At 40.1% G+C, this 24,727-nt stretch overlaps 1 protein-coding gene across 1 annotated transcript in view; it reads right to left on the bottom strand.

The window, feature by feature from the left end:
• Window positions 1–24,727, bottom strand: part of ANKRD44 (ankyrin repeat domain 44) — a 317,887-nt gene that overhangs the window by 79,166 nt on the left and 213,994 nt on the right. The window contains exons 10-16 of the mRNA XM_060152397.1: window positions 22,638–22,752; window positions 13,602–13,684; window positions 12,347–12,464; window positions 10,052–10,120; window positions 8,559–8,699; window positions 6,850–6,930; window positions 3,741–3,852 (exon numbers count right to left, since the gene is read on the bottom strand). Of these exons, the coding sequence (XP_060008380.1) occupies window positions 3,741–3,852; window positions 6,850–6,930; window positions 8,559–8,699; window positions 10,052–10,120; window positions 12,347–12,464; window positions 13,602–13,684; window positions 22,638–22,752 (719 nt within the window). The remainder of the gene's footprint in view (window positions 1–3,740; window positions 3,853–6,849; window positions 6,931–8,558; window positions 8,700–10,051; window positions 10,121–12,346; window positions 12,465–13,601; window positions 13,685–22,637; window positions 22,753–24,727) is intronic.

The raw sequence follows: 24,727 nt of genomic DNA, 5'->3' as shown, positions 1-24,727 counted from the left end.
ACTCCTACTCCAAAGCACAAAGGCCCCGGTCTGCTACGGGAGGCCCAGGGGCCATAAATACTCATTTACTCTCTCCACACCTTCCACAGGCCAGAGACACAGGCTAGGAAATGTGACTTAAAGAAAGGTCTCCCTGGAATCTCCTGGTGGTCCAATGGTTAGGACTCTGTGCTTTCACTGCAGGGGGCACAGGTTTGATCCCTGGTCCTGGTCGGGGAACAAAGATCCTGCATGCCATGCAGTGCGGCCAAAAAAAAAAAAAGGTCTCCCTGAATAATTCTTGCTCAGAGGCTCAAGTAAGCCATTCAGAGCTACCAGAATCATGTATTTCATTGTCATAATTCTAGCATCTAACACAGAGTCAGGACCAACTTGTAAAACAGATAACCCGCTAGGAGGACTGAGGTGTTTGTGTCATGAGATAAGGGAGAAGATTGGCATGGTGGTAGTGAGTCTTAGGTACGTACCTCCTAGTGCATATTGGTTAAGTGGCTTGCTTTCCTAACACCTAGTCCTCAAAGAAATGGGAGTTTTAAGGAGCATAAGTGCACTGAGGTCCTAGTCGAGAGAGAAAGTTAAAGTTAGAAAAGATGCCCTTCAAAAAGCCCTTATTGTTCAAAAGCAGTCCTTATTTTCATCACAAGGAAAAAATCTTTTTCTTCCTTTCTCTCTCTCTCTACTTCCTTCCTTCCTTCCTTCTTTCTCTCTTATCTATATGAAATGATTGATGTTAACTAAATTTATTATGGTACTCATTTCACAATATATGTAAGTCAAGTCACTATGCTGTACACCTTAGAATTATACAATGCTGTATGTCAAGTATGTACATAATTTCCAAGAATCATTACTGCTTTGTAAATCACAGTGTTGACCTAATCAAGGGGATAATTTCATTATCAAATAGCACTTGTGAAACTTTCTGTAGACAGAAAACCTTTTCATTGGATAACAGAAATAATGGCCCTGAAAGGGCTTTCCTGAAAAAGGAAAATAATGTGCCATATATCATTTACATAGAAAAAAAGGTGTTATGGGTAAATCTTTATCAGAGTTATTATACTATGGGATTAAAGATAACTCACCAAAGTACTTTAAAACAGCACAAGTTATCAAGACTATAATAATCCTTGAAATAAAAGTTCATATGTCCAATGATGACATATGGTTTTCATAGAGAAAACCAATTAAAGACAGCTGTGTCTTAAGTAAACTTTGGAATGCAGGCTCATACGGGTAGTTACAGTAGTAAACCTTCACTCTGCCACTGATTCACACACACACACATACACACACCCACACACACACACACACCCCTTTCTTTGTGGGATCTAAACACAAATCCTATTTGCTGATAGGTGATAGGTCTAGATCAACTTCCATTGCTGGTGTTAGAAGGAAGAAGTGATTACTGCCTTATATCTTAACCAAGTCCTACCAAGATTTTGCCCTACGTTGAAAAGCTTTGGATGGTGGTAGAGCTTTGACCAGCAATGGAAGGCAGCATGATGTGGTAAAAAAAATAATTTTTTTTTTTAAATCAGGGATCCTGATTCATGGTACCACTTCCTCTACTGACCAGAGCTATGACTTTGGACAACCTAGTAAATGCCCCTGTGGTTTGGTTTGTTCATCTGTAAGATAAGAGATTGCCCCTTGGCCACTTGTGATTCTACTTTAAATTCAGTTTATAGAAGGCTCTGACGTCACTGGCTTCCTACATCTTCCTATGGAACTGGGTGGTTTAAAAATATGTCCACAAATTCGTTGATACTCCTGCGCTTGGAAGGCGGCATCTACTTCACCCCTCTGGATTTTGTGACTGCGGCAATGAACAGATGCCGCAGAAATGTGAACTTCAAGGCTAAATCGTTGAAAGTAATATGGTCTCTTTCTTTTACTTGCTCACTCTCACTCACACTCTCTCCCAGGGATACCTTTAGCAACCCGAGCCACCAGGTAAGATATCCAGCTATTCTGAAAACACCATGCTAGAGAAAACCGCAAAAAGGAACCACATAGAGACGGAGAGAAAGGCCCTAGGAACGTCAGCAATTCGATTCTTCCTACCCACGTGATTGACAAATGAGAGAAGAAGCCTTTGAGATTATGCCAGCCCGGACACTGTAATCTCATAGGGTATTAACTAGAACTGCTCAGCTAAACCACACCTGAATTCCTGACCAGAAACAAATAAGTGATTAGTGTTGTTTTAAGCCACTAACTTTGAGGGTAATTTGTTATGCAGCCACAGTAACTGGAAGAGGAACCATGATGGAATTAAAACGGGAGAGAGAAAAAAATGCCACCCCCAAGGTCAAGCAAAGAAATCTTTATCATCCACAAGAACCTCAGGAAAAGCAGACTTGGAAGTCCGCAGAAATGATGAAGGTACTTACAATTCACCAATAAATGTCACAAAACTCAATACCAAAATAATCACCTTTTTATTTCCAAACTGGGTTATCTTTATGAACATTTTCCCACATTCATAGTTAAAACAAATATAGTAAGAAAGACCCTAAGTGGAACCATTTGAAAAACCAGCAGCAAGGCCAAAGGTAAAGGGCCTCACTGGGGCATCGAGTCATTTCTATGTAGGCGCTCACACCATTGCTTGCGGGCTCTCTGCCTCATGCCTTTCTCAATAAACTATGCAGTTGATGAAGGGCAAGTGTTTCACCAAACACACCTTCAAATAACTCTGAAAAGTAGGACTTCTCCTTTAAAAGAACAAGGAAAACAGTTGGAGTCCAGTAAGGAAGGTGGCACCTATCATTGGACCAGAGATGGTGAGTTTGGGATACCCCATGTATCCTGGTGAAGCTGAATCAAGGGTGGTGCTCAGAAGACAGCAAATGATGGCCTGCAGTCAGGATTCAGCCACAAACCCATAATTTTTCTTTCTAACCCACCCAGTGTTTTCAAAGCAGGAAATTCCACACAAAAAGTCTAGATTTGTAGCTTCTCTTGAAACAGTGGAATTCTAGCAAACCTGGGTCTGCAGTACCATCTGGTCTCCATCAGCTGCAGCTGACTAGCTGTTTCTCCCCTCAGACAGAACATGTCCTATTTGCCACAGTCCCCACCACTCCCTATTATCCACACCTGGGCTCACTTCACTTGTTTTTTATATTCCTGTGCCTGTAGACATTTGAGTTTGCATCTGGTAACCTACACCAAGAAAGGAGTTTCAGACTCCAAATCAAGTGTTTCTTGATCACTAATGGGTTTGAAATTTGGGGTGGTTTAGAAATTCCAGTAAATTCTGCTGTTATACCCGTGCCGATTTCTTTTCCTAAACCACAAATGTGGGACTATGACAAACCCATATGCCTAATGGTTCTGTAAGTCATCTTATGACACTGTTACTGGATATTGGGGTGCTAAGTGTGACTCTGGAAATATATACTAAGCTTATTTGATACATCCAAATTATCTTCAAAATACAAACTGTGTCCACAACAGGGTCTAAAATTCCTAGTCCAAGTTAATGTGGAAAAGAATCAATTGCTAGCCAGCTCTGAGATTAGAATGGGCAGAAATGGAACAAAAAGACCTACATATTGTAAAGGGAAACAATTTAATAGCTTACCACAGAATATCTTTCCAGGTGAGTTCCCGTGGGGACTGAATTAGGCAGTGAGGGCACATTTGTTGAGAGATTAAGACCAGCATTTTCAGGTTTGGGTGTATGTGTGTTTGTGTGAGAGAGAACAAATCAAGACAAAACAGCTCACCAATTCCAGACATTGTCTGTGGCCATAGGCAGCAGCATAATGTATGCTATTGTAGCCTTCCTTGTCCCGGATAGATGCATTTGCATCATGTTGAAGCAGAAACTCTAGACATCTGTAAGTATAAAGATGAGATGTTATTTCAGAAAACATCTCTGGACCAAAAGGGATAATTAATGTAAATGTTCTCTGAAAACATCTCTGGACCAAAAGGGATAATTAATGTAAATGTTCTCTTATTATAAGTGTTCCACAAAGCACTTTGTGAGTTGAAGTGTTTCTTTAAAAATCCTACAGCAATGAGGGTTTATGTACTGGATGTTTTTTGTGTGTTTTCTGCAGCTATCTTTATTTCAACTTAAATTTTTTTGGCCAAGCCACGCAGCATGTGGGATCTTAGTTCCCTGACCAGGGACTGAGCCTGCACCCCCTGCAGTGGAAACGCAGAGTCTTAACCACTGGACCACCAGGGAAGTCCCCTCCTTCAGCTTAAAATAGCCATTCTAGAATTCAGGAAAAGCTTTAGGAACTAGAGGGTAATTAAGTTTTTTTTTCCCTTCTCATCTTAAGGTACAGAACCTGCCTGTCATCAAGATTACTGAATAATAAGTTTTAGAGCTCCACGTCCAAAAGACAAGTTCTCAGCATAATAAAGAAGTGGTCAAGATATTGCAATGGGATAAACCTCAAGAGAGGGGTGTTTATTTTTAAACCTTGCTACTGGAGACTCTGAGATCAAAAGGTTGGAAAAATAAATAAAATAATATTAAATTTTATAATAATAAAAATTTAAATAATATTTAAAGTAATAATAGCCTTTTCTGACACAGTTGTAATTTTTCTGAAAAAAACACCATCTCTGCAATAGGTAAGAGGAAGGGGAGTGGCGCCACCTCCGCTGAAGAGCCCCAGACTCCAAGACACAGGTACTCGGGGACGTAATGTGTTCTGTTCAGGGCGTGCTGCAAATGGGACCATCCTGCTGGTCAAAGAGGGAAGACCTAGACAGGGAGCAACGTTCCACGATTTCGGTTTTATTTCTGTGACAGTGGGAGAAACATGTCCTCTACAAGGCCAGGGTGATTCAATTTCATACTCAAATCAAAACTGTAAGATCCTAAATATAAGCTTGTATATTAAATAAGACCTCAATGGACAATTTCTATAGTTTACCCAAAAACCTTAAAGTTACACTTACCTAAGGCAAAAGGAGTAAATAAAGCACACACATAGAGAGATATGAAAACAGACATTTTAATTTCTAGAAAATCTGATGAAAGAGGAATTTTTTAAACCAAATACCTACATATCACATGATTCATCCATAAAATTCTCTGTAATAAATCAAACTATTATTGGAGTGCTGATGTATCAGGCTGTCTTCGGTGATTTATACCTTAAAAGGAAGTCTTTTTTTATTTTTGTAATTAAATGTCCATGGACTGAATCCTAGGTGTGACTCATTTTAAACTGAATTTGGCTCCTGAAATAAAATCACTCAGTAGGAATAGCATTCTAGTGAACACACAATTCCCAGCTTCTGAAAGGATTATACTCTAAAAATCAGTTGATAAATTTAATATGTAATTTGGAAAATACTGGGATTACTCCCAAAGAGCTATTTAACGCAGAATACAGCTGAACTATAACTGTCAACAGTACTATTAGAAATAACAACAATACTACAGAACGTGAATATTCTCCACATTGTTCCTAAGGGAAAATGAAATCCAGTCTTAACTGGGAATGCTTGTCTTCTTTACCACCCAGGGCCCTGACTAGTAATTTTGGCACCTAAGCTGCAAAATCAAGAGAGGCGCATTAGGTCAGGGGTGTATTTGGACAAGGGGAGTAGCATTTCATTGCATGAAACAGATCTCCAGCAGGCTGGTCCCTGCCTTCCCCTGCCTCTCCTGCTCCTTCCCTCTCCATCAGATGTAGAGAGGGCTGCTCTGGCCCAGGACAAGCTTGCATTTCACTGGAGAAGGGAGTGTCTGCTGAGGTGGCTTAAAATTCTACAGTATTTGAATACCATTATTTTAATTTTGGACTATTAGGCAAAACCTTTGTTATTCTGATTTACTCACAGCGGTGTTTCCTGTGCTCACCCCAGGAACAGTCAAAGTTATGTCCCCACAACTTGCACTGGGGCCTCACTTGCTAACCACACCTTTCCACAATGGTCTGGACATGGGAGGAGAGCCCAGTGGGCAGTGGGAAGACCCCAGAGTGGATATGAGCATTCAAGTCAGAGAGAAACGGGTCCCTCTGACAGCAGGAGAAGAGAATAAGCAAGTTAAGGACTGTGTGTGTGCAGACTCTTAGAGCACTACATCCACTGAGCCTCACAGGGGCAGGACACAAACTGTGGGCACCAGTTATTCAAGTGTTCATTCATTCAACAAACAGTTACTGATCACCAGCTACCTACTGGGCACTGCACTGGGCAGAGCACAACCTTCTCACTGCCACTTCCAGTGCACGAAGGGCTCTCAGAGGAGGAAGCATTAGGGGTTCCCACGTTATCCACAGCCCTGGGTGCTGGCAATCACTCCATCACAGTGATAGCTGAATCTCTGTCAGACACCAGAGCAGGGCAGGTGGGATGAGGGGTGACAGAGCAGCTGTCTGCAGGAAGCAAGGAGCTGTTTGTAAGTTGATGGGTGTTTTCTGGGGAGAAGGGGAGAGTACGACTGGTGCATTTCACACCAAAATCTCAAAACATTTATTCATAGAATCTGCTAAATTGTTATCCTCAGGTCACAAAACGAGAGCCTGAGGCCCTCAGAGGAGGCTTAATATGTCCCCTGAGGCATACTACATGGCAGAGTGAGAAACTGTATTTAACGTACCTAGTCCTAAAAACTGCTGACCAAGCACAGTGATGGTCACGGCAAAGGTTTCAATTTTAGAAAGAGTTCCTTGTGTGAAAACAGCATATTTGAAGGATATGTTAAAAGAATAGTTTCTTCTTCAACAAAGGCAAGCCCACATCACTTCTGCAAGAGCCCAAGTGAGACCCCGAAATAGTAAGGCTGGCCCATGCGCAACCCAGAGCAGCAGACAAAGCATCAGTAACTACACCTTGTTCTTAAGCTGAGAAGAAACTTACAATGCAGCTTCCTTTTCTTTCAGCTCTCTGTCTCTTTCAAGTTCTTCGGAATTTTCATGGGCGTTTCCTAAGATAGTCTTACTTCTCAGCATAAGGGAAAGAAAAAGAAATTACAATTAGTGGCAAAGTTGCTAATGATTTTGGTGCAGTTTATATCTTAACAATTTCTCCCCCGACTCAAAAGAAGCAAGTGCTACTGATTTTTCATGGAGGATATACGTGGTTCTCCCCAAGGCCATCCAGTAAGTCTGTTCTCTCCCAAGGAATCCAACTGAGAACATGACTTTCCTAAAACTTCCACCGAGGTATCAGTGATTAAGACAGCAGTTATGCTGCCCACCCTTCCATGAGTATTCTAAACTCCCCACGGAAAGAGGAAGTGACTAGCTTAAACGTCCCTGGCTTCTACAACATTCCTTGCTGCCTCCTTGGCAGTTGAGCATCTCATTTATCCAGGAATAAATGGGTTCCTAAGCACCCCTTATGTGCCAGAGCAGTTCTTCACTATCTAGGATTCCTCTGCCAGCTCGTAACAGATGAAGTGTACTTGTCTCCCATTCTATTCCAAGTGAACAGCATAGAGCTTGGCATATAGTAGATGCTCAATAAATGTTTGTCGAATTAATAACATGCGGCCCTGGGATCCTGAGGCTACAACAGTCTTGCCAGTACTATATGAAGGAAAAAAAGCTGCGTTTTCCAAACTGTGGAAACATGGATCATAATCCATTACTGAATTGTGAAATCAATTTAGCGGGTTGAAGTCAGTAGGGTTTTTTTAATGAAATAAAAGTATATCAAAATGCATCCCACATAGCAAAAGTAAATATGGTTTTATGAAATCTTTGTTTCCATTTTCCATACATATGTATAAAACATATATATGTGAGTGTGTGTATTGGGTCATGATGTAAAATGTATTGCTTAGTGTGGGTCATTGTCTAATACATTTGAACGCCACTGCTCTACAAGAAAAGGAGTTAGTACTGACCCAGAAGCAACTCCATAGCACAGGGCAGCAAATAACTCAGTAGTTTTCCAAACAGGATCACCGAAAAGTATTCCTATGAAGGAAGGCCTGGTCCTCAAGTCTTTGAGAACAGGCTCATAAACTGTGGGTACCTCTTCCACCTTTTCCCCCTGAACTGGTTCACTTAATTCTGCTTTCCATTCCTAGCCACCTAGAATCCACATATGATCAGGGTACCCAACTTTCTGTACTCCAGCTCCTGAAAGAGTATTCATGCCCAGGTTGGAACAACAGCGCCTATTTTAAAATACTGATGCTGCATTTGAAGACTATCAGGATTATGCATAGATGGATATTTTTGACACATGACATATTTATTAGCAAATGTAAGTCTTACAGCAAATGAAGCGTGTAAGTGGTGATGATGAAAACCGCAGTATATGACAAAATAAATTACGACAGGTTTTGAATGAATTGAAAACCTGGGCTTGACAGCTCCATTTGGCATTCAACCCAAAGAACAGAGAGGAGAAGTAATTGTGCAGCGACACATACTAATCAAACGTAAAGAGAGCAGAATGGGAAACCCGGGGCTAGGGATGAAGCAATTCTAACTCCTTCAGGTCTGGGTGAGAGGGGTTCTTCATTCACACTCTCTGTGAGGCGGTATGAAGAAAACTTAGCAACTTCCCCCCACCTCCCCCACCCTGAGAGGAAACAGAAGTAAGGCTGTTTTTACTTTCTATCCATGTCTGATGCAGCAGCATAGTGCAAAGCGGTGCGGCCCCAGTCATCGGTTTCATTAACGCTGGCCCCTGTGGTCACTAATGTCTCAATACAGTGGAAATGACAATTTGCAGCTGCATAGTGCAGAGGGGTCCTGAAAAACAAACAGCAGTCTATTACTTCATTCAGTCTGCAAAACAGACGCCCATCACTACACCAGCACAGACAGCAGTATTCCTAGGGGTGTTGGCTCTCAGTGTGGAGGCCAAGAGACATGACTTTCTCTGACTTTATGTTACAACGAAGGCTACAAAGATGGTGGCTTCAGACAAGGCCACCCACCTGTAGATCTCTCCTTTCTCTCCATTCCTAGTGCCTATCCTGGTGCAGGTCTACATTACTGCTCCTTTGGACTCTTGCAATACCACCCCTTTTGGCCTCCTTTGCCCTAACGCAACTTCCACATAACTTTTAGTGGGCATCAATGAAGAACTGGATTTTCCAAGGTCCAATACCTACATATAACAAACCTGTACTAAAACCTTCAGCCCACCCCAGTGAACAATGCCTTGATTTTTTAGTTTGGAATTGAAGACTTTCCCAAGCTAGCCCTGGTCTATCTTTATAAAGTCTCTCTCTCTCCCCTAAATGTGTCTAATGCTGTTTCCAAACTGAATGACCTGAGGTTTTCTTGATCATGTCCTCACTTCCTCCACCTTTCCTCGTGCTGTTTTCTTCCCTGTACCAGCTAGTATTATGGCATGATTTAGCTGTGCATGCAAAGGACAAATAAGGTAAGAAAAGTTCTATGACCCATCCCAATAGCCAAAGGGGCTATAGGTGGCGTGTGTGTGTTTCATGTTTTATTTATTTATTTATTTAAATTGGGGTATAGTTGCTTTACAATGTTGTGTTAGTTTCTGCTGTACAGCGAAGAGAATCATATATATATCCCTCTTTTTTGGTACCTTCCCATTTAGGTCACCACAGAGCACTGAGTAGCGTTCCCTGTACTATACAGCAGGCTCTCATTAGTTATGATTCATGTTTTAAACGTGTCTAAAGATTTATCCCAAAATGAAATGTTCAATAAATACAATAAAGTGCTCCAGATCTTGTGACCAAATTCTGGGTTGGAAGGGCTGAAGTGTTCTACTCTGCTACAGTCAGAATTTTCTAAACTATATCCATGTGGGAAATTACATATTTTACAGATACAAATATATATGCACATATAAAATATGTAATCCTCCACATGGATACAGTTATATATATATATTGGAAGCATCAGAGAAACAACTGGCACTTCTAAACAGAAGCAGGGAGAGGAGATTCTTTCCTCGTGCCTTGTGCCTGCTTTGTTGGTGTAGAAGGGGTTTCCTTCTGAGAATGGAATCTCCCCAGCTAGCTTCGCTGTTTACCATTTCAACATAACACGATTTCCAGATGGACTGCTCCCCACTCCTTTTATTTAGGCACTTGAAGCAGAGTTCCCTGTTTACATACCTCCCACACTTGTCCTTTTTATGGAAATCTGCTCCGCTGCTCTGCAAGAGTTTTATACATTCCACATTACTAGAAAGACAGGGAAAACATCATTAAGATGGTGGAGGTCAACTGCTGGGCTATCTTCAGAAAGAGCTGTTTTCTGCAGAGCGCACACCCAGATGAAATGAGAGAACTAGCTTTAAATTCTGCTAACACAAAAATAACCTGAACACATTAGAGTAATGCCATATCGTAAGGATCTAAAGTTCCCACAATTCCTTTTTCAAAGCTAATATATCAATACGTTAGAGAGCTTGATGGAACATTTTCAATTCCATGACTAAAGAATTTAATGATTATTACGTGATGAAACCTTTCAGTGATGGTTTTCATCATTTACCCTAAAATTCTCTTTCAAAACCATCAAGAGTTTATGAAACAACCCCTTAAACCTAGAATAATTTCATGTCACCTTTAAACAATAAGCCAGAATGGATGAGCGTTACCTTTTATCACAGCAGAATGAATTCACTATGATAACCATTTTCGACCCAGACTCTCCTTAATGGAAAATAAAACAGCAGCATTTCCCTGTCTTGGTAATCTAGGTAAATGAACGTGCAGAACCAAGGCCGAAAATGATGTAATGGAGCGTAGTGATCTTCCAAAGCTTCTTTGTCATTTGCAGAAGCAATAAATCATGTTTAGTAGAGAGAAAAGAACCCATTGAAGTGAATTTTCCTATTGAAGGGCATATAGCTAAATACTAATCCTAATAGGGGTTTCAGACATGAATCCAGAATGGTTTGTTGCCACTTTTCTGTACAGGTCTGATATTTTTTACAATGGGGGCATAAAAAGAGACACTCATCCATCATTGTTCTAAACTTAGGATGCTAAGAAGTGGCCTAGGATTTATGACTTTATTATCGTTTAAATAAGAAAAATGATCTCATTAATGATAAGCGTGAGGAGGGCTCTCCCCACCCCACTTCCACCCTTTATAGCCACCTTTCGCAGAGAACTAGCGACTAGTTTAAGTCATAAAATATAAGAACTTTATGAGGTCATTACGTGTTGGTGTAACATGTCAGCTGATGTAAAGCACCTGTCTCTTTGAGCCAAAGGATCAAACACAGAGACAGATCCAAGTTGCGTGGCTCAGGAAGTTCATACAGTTTGAGGAAATGGGGTGAGGAGAAGGAGGTTCTCTTTAAAAAAATAATAACAAAATTATGAATATAAAACTAGATACAACGGGCTTCCCTGGTGGCGCAGTGGTTGAGAGTCCGCCTGTCGATGCAGGGAACACGGGTTCGTGCCCCGGTCCGGGAGGATCCCACATGCCGCAGAGCGGCTGGGCCCGTGAGCCATGGCCGCTGAGCCTGCGCGTCCGGAGCCTGTGCTCCGCAACGGGAGAGGCCACAACAGTGAGAGGCCCGCGTACCACAAAAAAACCCAAAAAAACAAAAAACTAGATACAAGACTTTGGAAGGGAGCCATGCAAATAAAGGGCCCTAAAGCTTCACAGTCAATCCACCTCTGTTAAATAGGTAATACCTTTGGTCATATACAGTTGACACATGGAGAAGCACTGCTGTTCCTTAAGACTAGGAAACTGATTAAGAACCAACACCTTATCCAAACGAGGACATCCAAAGGAAACCATGTTTGGCCAATGTGTGGTCATATGTCAACAATACATTGATCAGAGCCTTAATCTAACCACTTATATGAAAAAGAGTATCTGATGAAAAATTCTCTTTACAACTTAAAAAAAAAGGCAAGGATTAATTCATGTTTTGCCTATCCTTTGGGTTTCTTGACCTTTGTTCACATTTAATCATTATAAGGACTTAAAAATCAGTTTTGAAATAAGGACCAAAATGTCTGTAAATGAACATGAATTAACTCAACCCTGGATTCCCTTGATCATCAACCACCTTCCAGCAACGAAAGAGGAAAAACTTAGGAACAAATCTCAAATTATTTTCTTTTGGTGGAAGAGGTACCAAGTAAGTATATATTCTATAGGCTAAAGACCTACAATTTAAAATAAGAAAAAAAAAAGAGTGAGAGAAGAGAAAACAAAAGAAAAAATATTTTCTATATGAGATGGGCTAACACTTTTTCTTTGGAAAAACAAACACACGAGTAATCTGGAAATTCAACACAGTGATATTTGGTATTGGTAGAAAGAGTTCTTACCCGTTTTACTAAAGAAGTTGCCTTTGATCCACAGACAACTTAAGTCAGTTAAGATGAATTAGTAATTCGTTCATAAGATAACAACTAAAATTGTTAACTACTCACCCTCCTGCAGCAGCAGCGTGAAGGCACGTTCTTCCAAATTTATCTGGGGTGTCTATTTCAAAGCCTGCAGACAGCACGTGCTCATTACTAAACAAGGATACTATGCTATACTTTTGTCCTAGTTAAACCACAAGAAACATTGCAGAGACAGAAAAATCAGTTAGTAGAAAAACCAGAACGCAAGCCACTGTAGTCAGAAAGAGGTTGTCATGGAAACGATCGGTAACTGCTCAAGCTTGGCAATTTTATAGGAAGAACCGTGAAGTCAAGAAGAATTTATTTTCACATTCAGCCCTGGGTGAACTACAGCCCCATATTTCAATCCCAGGATAGAAATTTATGAAACCAGTTTGAGATAAGTAGGGCAATAGACAGGCAGACAGAACACATGGAGAAAACATGGAAGGCAAAGGAGTAATCGTAGCATGCTAGAAGAGATATTTTCTTAAGTGTATTATTAGCTTTCAGTTGGTTTAAGATTTGGGAAACGTGCTTTCATGCAGGGGTTATTGTTAAACATGCCAAAAGCAGTGAAAGCAGAATCAATCATTAGTAAAGAACTTAAAGGAAAAAAAAAAAACACAAAAAAACGCCTCTGGGATATCTGTTGAATGAATTCTTAAGCAATCTTTGCCTTGCAGACCTCTATCACCTTTGAAAGCCAGGAACTTCTAAATACATGGAGGTTGGCAGAAGCAGTGATAAGAAAAATTAGCAAAGCTCCAAACCAGAAAGAATTTCTTGGTTCCAAATAGACCCGCATTAAAAAAATTAAAATGAAACCTAGTTGGAGGGGTATCAACCACAGCAATTTTTCAGAGCTCAGGGAGTGGGATGGTAATTTGACATTTTCTACCATTAAAACGTAGGGGATTCGGCCTTTTCCCTTTGTTGAAAAATATGAAATGTTATGCCACCAATCTAATCCTCAAAGATGTTTTCTCCTTCTATGAGAAACTTCCTGTAAGCTATGGCCATCCCTGCCTGCCTCTCACTCTGGATCACGCGAGCTTTAACTTGATAAACAGACAAGACTCTCATTCTGGGGCAGGAATGCTGACATTCAAACGGCTTCAACACCATGAGTCGCTGGGAGCTGTCACATGCAGTTAGCTGTGGACACAACTCATCCTGCCACGTCGGGTCATGGATGACATGAAGCACAGGCAGCCGCTCATGCTGACCAGACACCTGAAGCCACACGGCTCATTTGCAGGACATGTTAAGCCTGATCTGTGGTAATGGAGTTACTTACCCGATGACAGTAACTTTCTGCAGCAGTCAGAGTGAGCATTGAGGGCAGCTAAATGTAAGGGGAACATGCTATGGACTCCACACCTGAGGAGGAAAAAAACAGAGCAGCTCACGGTAACAGATCTCAAGATACCCGCAGAAGGGGGATGGTCTTTCTATAAGTTCTCTGATGAAAATTAAACCCATGAGACCTTGCTTAGGGACTCTTGGCTGAAATAATTAGGCAATCATTTCTATCTTAAAATAATAAAATCCTGGACCTAAACCACAACGAAAAGCCCATAACAATAGAAATAGATATTTTTAAGAAAACATTTCACATGAACAGTGACTCTAAGCATTTAAAATTAATTTCTTTTTCTTTCAGCTTAGCAATTTTGTCCCATTCATTCACCCATTCATTCATCTGTTTAACACTTTATAAGCATCAGATACCATGCTAAGTGGAGAAAACATGAAACTGACAAACCCTTGACTTTGAAAAGCAACCTGTTCTATTCCTTGAGTTGATAAGCAAATATTTATTATTGACCTATTATGTACCAAGCACTTTGCTAAGAGTTAATAATGGCTGTATTACTGGAAATAAAATTTTGGATGAGAATTAAAACTCATTCTTCATATTCTTCCTCATTCTTTATATACATGTGTACACAAATATTTAATATGTATAAATATTCACCTTTGGCAAGTGAAACTTCATCTTCCTAATAGCCTTTTATTTTGCACGTTAACCCACACAAGAATAACAGTCACAAAATAGTTAATAGCTATCTTGCATATATTTCATAAATCTAGCATATTTTCCCTAACAGCATTACAGAAAGAATCCACTTCTTAGACTGACCCCTGCAATAACACAGTCCCTGGAACAACGCCCTGAGAGACAGGCAGCTTTCTGATGGCAGTGCTTTGGGCCTTAGAATTAAATCTTCCTCCTCCTGCCCATCCCCTCTCCCCAAACAAGGACCCAAAGTCAAAGTCGTGAGCTGAATTGTAGTTCAAATCAAACAGCACCATCAGGAGGTTCCTGTGTACTTAGAAGCGTGTTAGTGATCCCTTCTCATAACATCTCATTTTATTCAAATAATATATTTCAGATTTTGTAAATCCTCCACATAACACAAGGAGTATGAGACTATTTATATTTACACCTGCAGCATGAATCATCTAATTTCTTCCCTAGCACAAAGTGGCCCGTTTCCAGATTCTATCCTGAATGAAAAACTACATGTGATTTGAATTTGTTAAGCTTGAGACACATGAATTTTATTTGCTATCTCAAAAGTTATTACGATGTGCGTGAGTATGTGAAAGTATATACATGTTCACAGATAGTTCATGGTATTCAGTGTTCTGCAAAATTCGAGTCTGCTAGCAATTAACCGCCTCTCTCTTTGCATGAAAACTTCTTTTTATTTGTTGGTGTTTTTGTTCAGTCTTCCCTCTGTTCGTTTTCCTTTCCCTATATGGAGATTTCCAACCCAGTGTATATAATAGCTGGCATCCATCAAGAGATGCAATTTGCCCGTCTTCCGGGTAGTGTCACGGGGAGGAGAACTGCTTGTAATTGCCTCTCTTGTCATTTACAAAAAAAAAAAAAAAAAAATTCTGAAAAGCAATCGCATCAGTGACAACCTTGATGCTCGTGAAAAGGAAGAGAGAATTGGGGGATGGGAGAGAAGCTTTTTATTCGTGCTGCTATTTATACTGTTCCCCCCCTATGCCAATGAAACACACTAATTTTTTTTGATGTATAACATGTTTTAAAAGCTCTTTACTAAATGGAACTTTAAGCTAATGGGATTTTACCTAACCATTTTATTTGTCTGGGGGAGTTAAGGCAAAAATCTTTGATTAAATATTTCTGGACATTTGCAAGAAGAAAATGGATAGACTATTTTCTAGGATGGTTGTGAGCTCCTGTAAGAACATGCCTAAAACAAGGAGTGGATTTGTCAAGATTTCTTTGAGTCTTCCTCATTCTTTATATACATGTATACACAAATATTTAATATGTATAAAAATATAAATACTTCTAGTATTTTAAATATTTTAATATTTTCTATATACATACACATACACACGTATATAGACACAATATTTATGATATAGTTTATATAGGTACATAAAATATACAACTTTATATTAAATAATACAAGCAAATGAATTAGAGAAAAGAGTATCAAACTCTAATAAAACAATCAAGAAAAAACATAAAGTATGAGATATTTTAACAGCCTCAGTATAACATATTTCATAAACTTCATTATTAACACTTCTAACCAACCTTACCATTTAACACCATTGTCTTTAGGTAATTTGTCACACTCTACATTAGCTAATAATTTCATTTTTTTCTGCTGCTACTTATAAACGTGAGAAGGTAAGGGAGGCAGAACTCTAAAAGGCCTAACAAAAATTCTCTTTGATATATGTTTTTTATTCCATAGTTAATAAAAAGTCACTACCTCAATGCAGGTTTTGAAACATATTAATTGAGACTCAAGTACTGTTGGCATTTGAACTTGAATATGATGCGCTGGTTCAAAGAGAAAAACTAAGTATCAGGCCGAGATGGGAAAGAAAGTAAAAGTAGAATTCAGAATCTCTGAATCACTTCAGAAATGATTCATGCGTTTCAAAATAAAATTTCTCCTTTGTTGTTATAAAATAAGACTGCTTATAAAGAAAGGATCTTAAAACCTTTAGCAGGAAACTTAGGATTTGGCTGTCTCAGTCAAATAAGAAGCATCGCTCTGATTTCATCAGGTCTACATCAAGGAAGATCAAGAAATAAAGATGTCAGATAACACTAAACTTAACAATGCATAAATTACAGGAAAGGGAAGACCAATTCCAGTTAATTTGCTACATTTATTTGAGCAGTCATAAAATTAATGGAACGTGTTTGTATTAGCTATTTCTAATTTAGCTGTTAGCTGGCATCTCCTACCCAGTTATCTCAGAATAAATGAGGTCAGAATAAATTGTAGAGAGCCATCAGATGTGAGGAACGGGTTTTTGCACCATTAGAATATCAGTTTTTTTAAGTTTTCCCTTGGCATCGGGGGACATGGCTGTCCCTTTCCATATCCAGGCTTTTCTAGAGCCTTCCCTTAGGCCATATGGTAAAAAACACTGTGGTTAAGGTGATGGGGTCAGAACCTTTGGGTTTCAGTTCTAGCTTTGCCATGTGCTAGCTATTTGATCTTTGGCAAATACATAAGGGTTCCTTCACCTGGAACTAAAGATAATAACAGTGTCAATCTTATAGAACAATTGTAAGGACTAATTGAGATAACGTGCATAAAGTGCTAAATAGAACATGTGACCCACGGTTAAGCCTTCACCATACATGTTAGTGGTATTTTTGCCCTTGCAATTATTATTAGCTTAGTTGGATAACCAGCAGTCTGTGAGTTTTGAAGTGGTAATCAGGTTGTACTTCCTTAAAATCAGGTGTGTGACTCCTTAAAACCCAAGAATGAAGTGTGATCAACTAGCATTTCTGTTCTCTCTATATTTCAAAATGCTTTACAATACTTATCTCTCAACTCTCCCAGGGAAGGTGGGATTGGTTTAGTTTTGCCCACCAAGTGGGCGAGACAAAAAATTTGATGATTTTCGATCATCAAATGATTTTATGATTCTTACTCAACTGATCACACCAAACCCTAAAACAAACTTCTTATTAATTTTATCTATGCCATTCCAAGCATTTATCACACACCCTTAAGTTACAGGCACTTGGGATAACTGACAACAATGAGGCCTGGTCCTTGCTGTTTACGACCTACAGACATTTTCAGTGGTTCCTTCTGTATCAAGTCCAAACACTCTAACGTGGCTTACAAGGCCCTTTCTGGATCTGACTGTTGCTTAATCTCTGTGACCTTCTGTTCATTCCTCCTGGAAGAGCCAGGCTCTGCCCAGCCCTAGGTTTTCACATGCAGGGCCCCCCTGAAACTCTTCCCATTCTCTCCTGCTTCTCCCAGTGTTTCTCAAACTAGTCAGTGCATCTCTGAGGGTTGCTGGAAATATCTTAGGGCTTTTATGAGGTTTCTGTGGCAATTTTTTTTTTTTTTTGCGGTATGCAGGCCTCTCACTGTTGTGGCCTCTCCCGTTGCAGAGCACAGGCTCCGGATGCGCAGGCTCAGCGGCCATGGCTCACGGGCCCAGCCGCTCCACGGCATGTGGGATCTTCCCGGACCGGGGCACGAACCCGTGTCCCCTGCATCGGCAGGCGGACTCTCAACCACTGCGCCACCAGGGAAGCCCTCTGTGGCAATTTTTAAATTGTCTTTTCCTTTTGATGGTAATCTAAAACAGCTGGCATCAAAGCATATTTCAGCTCATCTGAAGGACCACCACATCATCACACACCTCTGTCAAATTTCAGCGCCCACATTTGCACTTAGGATCACAGCTGTGCTGGTAGTCCGACTTTAATTGCCAGGGGCTAATGAGAAAAGAAGGTGGACTTAATAGAAAATGAAATGTCTGAGTCTAGGGAGGGCCAATGATAATGTAGCACACTGAGCCTCCTGGATGCGCGGAATTTGGCAGTTGTCTGAGTAAAGATCTCTGCGCCATGTGACGGGTCCACTGCCTACCACTTTAAGTCACTGCAAAACCTCCACTCCCGTAGTGTGTACTGGATCCTAAAGGCTCAGCACCTTAGCCACCAGGACCATAATCCCATGCAAAATGTGAAATATCACATCATCCACTACAAAGAAGGGCAGCAAGCCTCCTGCCCAGGATCCAGACAGCCGAGGATGGAGCCCCATTTCCGCCCACTAGTTCTATGACCTCAGGTAGGTAACTGAACCTCTCTGTGCCTCCTTTGCTTCACCTGTAAGATGGGCATAATCATAGCACTCACCCCATGGGGTTGTTGTGACAGTTAAATGTAACCTCTCAGAGTGCGGCGTAGCATAGGTAAGCACTCATGAGTGTTTGTTACTATTGTTGTCCCGTGCAGTTAATGTGAACATTGGTGGTTTCTGTTTGCATGTATTTTGTAATTTTTTTTGATTTATTGCTATGTTAGAGTCAAAAGCCTAAGGAGTTTCTATCTAGTCTTATATTTATACATATTCAAACATTATAATAAAAATAATCTAAGTTGATGCTTGGGATCTGAAAGACTTTCAATGACGTAACTAATCACTACTTGTCCTACAAGTTAACATCCCTCTTCCTGGAAGCTTTGCTGGCCCTGCTGTCCCCCAGATATGTTTTCCTGGATCCCAGGGGCACCTGGCGACTGTTCTGGCATCACACTTAGCACGTGTGATTGTCATGGCCTGTTTACTTCTTTCCCCCACCTCCGTAGGCTATCAATTCCTTGGCAGGGAGCTCTGTGACCCCAGAACCTGACACAGTGGGTGACACTTAACAAGCTATCAACAGATATCTAGCGAATATAAGAATGTCAGAACCAGTTACCTGTAAAACTACAATACTGCTAATTCTGCCGCAGTTGAGGCAGAAAAAGCAGTGAGAGCATAATTGGTAGGATGGAAGACAAATTAAAATCCTAGAGACAAGCACCCCAAACCTAACAAAGTTAAAGAAGAAAAAACCCAATGGCTCCGATACCACGTGAAGTTGCGTAAGCACTGAGTCACGCCGCAGAAACTTCTCTGACTTAAAGTTCGGAGACGCAAAAAGAATAACAAAGAACATTCAATCAAGGCCTGAGAATAAGATGCAAATAAGTTCATCAGAAAGTAATGACCATAAAACTTGTCATAAAGAGATCTTTAAAAATACATTGGCCATATTGTTTATGAATGAAAATTGGTTATTTTCATAAATGCTCTTTGTTCACTTATTTACAGAAGGAAAGGCCTGCTTTTCTCCTCTTTAAGGAGCTCCCCTACATAAATCTACAAGGAGCCCAGAAAACAGTGACTTTCTGGGGAGTCTAGCAAATTTAATCTTCTCCAACTCTCCTCCCCCTCACTTGGATATTTTTTCCTTAGATGACTTCCCTTTCCACACACTATACACACACACACACACACACACACACACACACACACACACACACAATTGCCGCTTTAATGAACCACTGTTACTGAAGGGAGCATGCCTTAACCCCAGATAACGCTGTGACAGAAGAAAGCATATGTATGTGGCTCTTTGAGTCTGGGACAATGTTTCCCTTGTCATTGTCCCCAGGACACAGCATCGTCAATGGAAGGAAAGGCTACTTGAACAACAATGTCATTCCTAAGGCATTTTTGCCACAAAGTTTGTATTCACATAAATTGAAGGGAAAATAATTACGAGGAAACAGACTTTGTGTTTATTGAGTTAAATATGTTTTTTCAGACATTTTATGTAAGTATGGGGCCCAGTTGATCTCTATCCCTCAAACGAGTTCAAATCTGAAAGAAAATCAGAAATTCGTGGTTCTTTGGCTAAAACTCCCCAAATAACCCAGAGTTGAAAGAAAAACATCACTGAAAATATTAATATACCATAGGTGAAGTCGGTTTGTGCCTAATATTTTATTTCTGCTTAACTGACACTGAGCGTTTAAAATCTCTGGCTTTGGGTAGCCATGGCCTGCTTGGGAACTCTAGAATCTGGTGAAAGCCTCCTGAATCCTAGTACACGGCTCTTTCCAGGAAACTGAGCTGCTTCTTTTTTTTCAAGGTTTTTTGTTTTCTTTTTTTTCTTTTTTAATGTGGACCATTTTTAAAGTCTTTACTGAATTTGTTACAATACTGCTTCTGTTTTATGTTTTGGGTTTGTGGCCACGAGCCATGTGGGATCTTAGCTCCCCGACCAGGGATCGAACCCGCGCCCCCCGCATTGGAAGGCAAAGTCTTAACCACTGGACCACCAGGGAGGTCCCAAACTGCTTCTTTTGATTTGCAACCTCCCAGTCAAAAAGGTCCATTGGCTTGAAGCAGATTCCTTTCTCTTCTGAGACAACCCACGGTTCTTGCTATTTGTCAGTATGCCCCCTCCCCTCTGTCCACCCTCAGTCTTGTCCTTAGCCCGAGCCCTCATCTTTTCTTCTCTGGACATTTGCAAGAGGCTGCAAAGTGTTTCTAGCCTGGACCACCTCCAATCTGTCTGGACTGCTATGAGAGCGATCTTTCTTACACACAAATGGGAGCATTAGACACAACCTACCCTACACCCACTTATAATTCTTTAACAGCTTCCGAATGCCTCAGAATGCAATCTAACTCCTTAGCAAGACATTCGAGGTCCTCTGAAATGTGGTTCTTCCTACCTTTCCACCTCATTTCGTTCCACTCCCCCTAACATGTTAGATAACCCGGCCTTGGGAATCTGCTTTCAACATATTCACATGTTTGTGCCTTTGTAAATACTGTTCCCTCTTCCTGGAATGTCCTTCTTTGCTTCTCCTTCTATCTTTTTTATCTCACACAATTCTGTCCACCTGGCAAACTCCTATCCATTCTTCTTCTTGATGAAATGTCACCTCTTCTGCAGAACCTAGAGATAGTCAGTGTTGCCCTATCCAAACCTCCATCATAACACATCTCATGATGCTGCAGTCACATTCGCCCTTGATCGTATCTCCACCACTGGACTGGGAGCCCCGAGGGCCAGTGGAACCCACCACGCCCTCCCTGGACCATTTAAACTTTGGCTCATTCTCCACCAAGATTTTCAATTCTGTTGCACAACCCTTGACAAAATAAATTAGAATTCCTAATGTAATACTGCCCTCATATTTTGCCTTTCCTAAAGATTCAGTTATTGCTACCCCCGGTCTCTATAATAAGGCCAAACTATTTAAGCATTTAAGGCCCTCTTTAATTTGGTTCTCCTGCCTATTATGAAGTAATAAAACCATAGTTAGCATTTATTGATAGCTTACTATGTGCCAGGCACTGTTCAAAGAGCTTTCAACGTGGATTATCTTATTGAATAACCTTAGCAGATGTATTTACATAACTCATACTCACACGGATCTTAACATATACCAGAGAGTTTTAATGGTGATTAAGTCCTTTAATCTTCAATAACAAACCTATGGTAGGTACTATTATTACTCCCATTTTTCAAAAGAGGAAACCAAAGCACAGACAGATTGAGCAACAGGCTCAAGGTCACACAGCTCACAAGTGAGGCAGCTTGGACTGGAGCCCAGCTAGTGCCCAAGAAAGCCTGGGTCCCCCGCACTGATATAACAGGCCTGCCAGGCCAAGCTCCTCCCGGAGCTGGGTCTGTTCCTGCTTGCCTCCCTGCTTGGGATGTCTGCCACTCTCTGCTCTACTCACATAATTCTTATCCTTCAAAGCCTACCTAAAATTCACCTTTTCCTTGACAACTGTGGCCACCTTTGAGCTCTATCCTTCCTGTCTACATCAAACATTTTGCCATTAAAATCCTGTTTCATTTTGAACTTTATTAAATACTATCTTGCATGGTTCTTTGTCTTAAGTGGGCCTTGGGCCTCCAACAAAATTATGAGCTCCTGGAAGGTACCAACCAGTTAACTTACTTCTGAAATTTCCCACAGCACCTAACATTGCAACAGACTCATATAGATGCGTTATATATTCTTGTTGAATTAAAGTACAAAATGAAGCCAGGTCCCCCCTTCCCGGTGTGGCAGATTTACTCAATTGCACCGTATAAGCGTATCATTAATATGGGTCATTAATACATGCAAAACAGCACCCTGAATAAATTCTGAGTTTGCCCAATTATGCTTTATTTTTCCTGCTTAACTAACACTGCACATTGGAAAAAACAGAAGAATATTAAAAAGCAGAGTTAGGAACAAAGTCCAAGTTTCCTTAATTAAAACCACTGAAATAGGCCTCCTTCTGACACAGCTGAAAAATAAAACTGGTTCTTCCTGGCAACTGTCATTAAAAGTCACTTAATTTAGTTCAAATTTAATCTGTGTTTAGCACAATGGTGAAGATCTACTTAACCTGGATAAATGGGAACTATCTACGGCATGGCAGAATCCCTTTGGCAGTATTCCCACATGTGGAAATTATTCCACCATATTTTTGCAATAACCTACTTGGCTGTGTCAGCTCCACTGGTTATTAAGGTGTTAATCAAAAGTTCATGACCGTATCTTGCAGCCACATGGAGAGGAGTGTTGCCATCCTTATCCACACAGTCAATTTCACCTCCTGAAAAAGACGTTTTAATACAGAATTACATAAGGATTCAGGTTGACGCAGATACTACATTTTATGCTAGTCGCTCACGTTACCAAGTGTTGGTTTCGTTTCTACTCTGTGCGTCTCTGCTCTCAAGGACAAGAATGCTTTTTAAGGGGACAAGTTACCATCTGAGGTAGTAGTATTATTAAATCTGCATGGAGGGAAGTCTATTAGAAATGCTTTTAGCTAGAAACAATAAACGCTAGAAAGGGTGTGGTGAAAAGGGAACCCTCTCCTACACTGTTGGGGGGAATGTAAATTGATACAACCACTCTGGAAAATAGTACGGAGGTTGCTTAAAAAACTAAAAACAGAACTATCATATGACCCAGCGATCCCACTACTGGGAATATACCCTGAGAAAATCATAATTCAAAAAGAGACATGCACCACAATGTTCATTGCAGCACTATTTACAATAGCCAGGACATGGAACTAACCTAAATGTCCATCGACAGATGAATGGATAAAGAAGATGTGGCACGTATAGACAATGGAATATTATTCAGCCATAAAAAGAAACGAATTGAATTATTTGTAGTAAGGTGGATGGACCTAGAGTCTGTCATACAGAGTGAAGTAAGTCAGAAAGAGAAAAACAAATACCGTATGCTAACACATATACAGGGAATCTAAAAAAAAAAAAAAAATGGTACTGATGAACCTAGTTGCAGGGCAGGAATAAAGAGGTAGACATAGAGAATGGACTTGATGACATGGGGTGGGAGGGCTAAGTGAGAGTAGCATCGACATATATACACTACCGAATGTAAAATAGTTGGCTGATGGGAAGCAACTGCATAGCACAGGGAGATCAGCTTCGTGCTTTGTGACCGCCTAGAGGAATGGGATAGGGAGGGTGGGAGGGAGGCTCAAGAGGGAGGGGATATGGGGATATGCGTATGCATATGGCTGATTTGCTTTGCTGTGCAACAGAAACTAACACGGTATTGTGAAGCTATTATACTCCAATAAAGATCTATTAAAAAAAAAAGATGCATGCAACAACAACAACAAAAAGAAATGCTTTTAAAAGACCTTTCCACAAAAAAAAAAAATTAAAAAACAAAACAACAAAAAAAACCTTTTCACATTGTCTTATTTAAGGTTCTAAAATCTTACAACTAGATTCCCTCTGAATAAATAATGTAATCAAATTCCACAAAATGTAACTCTGAAGACACATTCAATTTTAGTTTTACTTGCTTAATTAAAGACCTATGTAAATAAACCTTATGCTAAAACATAAGAACCAGAAGGAATAGAGTGTTCAGGAAAAGATTTTATGTAGTTTGATTATCTAAATGCTGATGAGTAAAAGCATCAACCATAAACTGAAAAATCTGTATTTATTAAAACTATAACATTAACCATCACTTTAGTAACACAGTAAACATCTTATTTTATTTTGCCTTCTTTTTCCCCTAATTTTTATTTTACTACATTTCTTTCTTTCCCTCAACTTTTCATATATATATGAAAAGTTATATATAATATGAAAGATAAGTAGTCTATTCATTCATTTGAAGAATCATTTAGAAATAAGTCAGACATCATGACATTTCACCCCTAAGAACAAAGACAGTCTCCCGCATAACCATAATTTCATCATCATATCCAAGAAATATAACACTGATACCATAATTTTACATAATATAAGTGCATATTCCAATTTCTCCAATTATTCCCCCAAATGTGCTTTATAACTGTTTTTTTTTAAATCCAGGATCCAATCAAAGATTCTGATAGCATTTGGTTGTCATGTCTCTTTAGTTTCCTTTCATCTAAAACAATCCTCCTGCCTTTTATGTATTTATATATTTATCTCCCATGTCATTGATATTTTTGGAGACCATGCCAGGAGTCATGTAGGATATACTGCATTCTGGAATTGTCTGATTATTTCCTCATTACTAGATTCAGGCTAAACATTTTGGCAAGA

This window comes from Lagenorhynchus albirostris, chromosome 6 (assembly GCF_949774975.1).
Source record: "Lagenorhynchus albirostris chromosome 6, mLagAlb1.1, whole genome shotgun sequence".
Lineage (NCBI taxonomy): Eukaryota > Metazoa > Chordata > Mammalia > Artiodactyla > Delphinidae > Lagenorhynchus > Lagenorhynchus albirostris.
The sequence above is the reverse complement of the archived record's forward strand: the minus strand, read 5'-3'. Positions and strand labels throughout refer to the sequence as shown.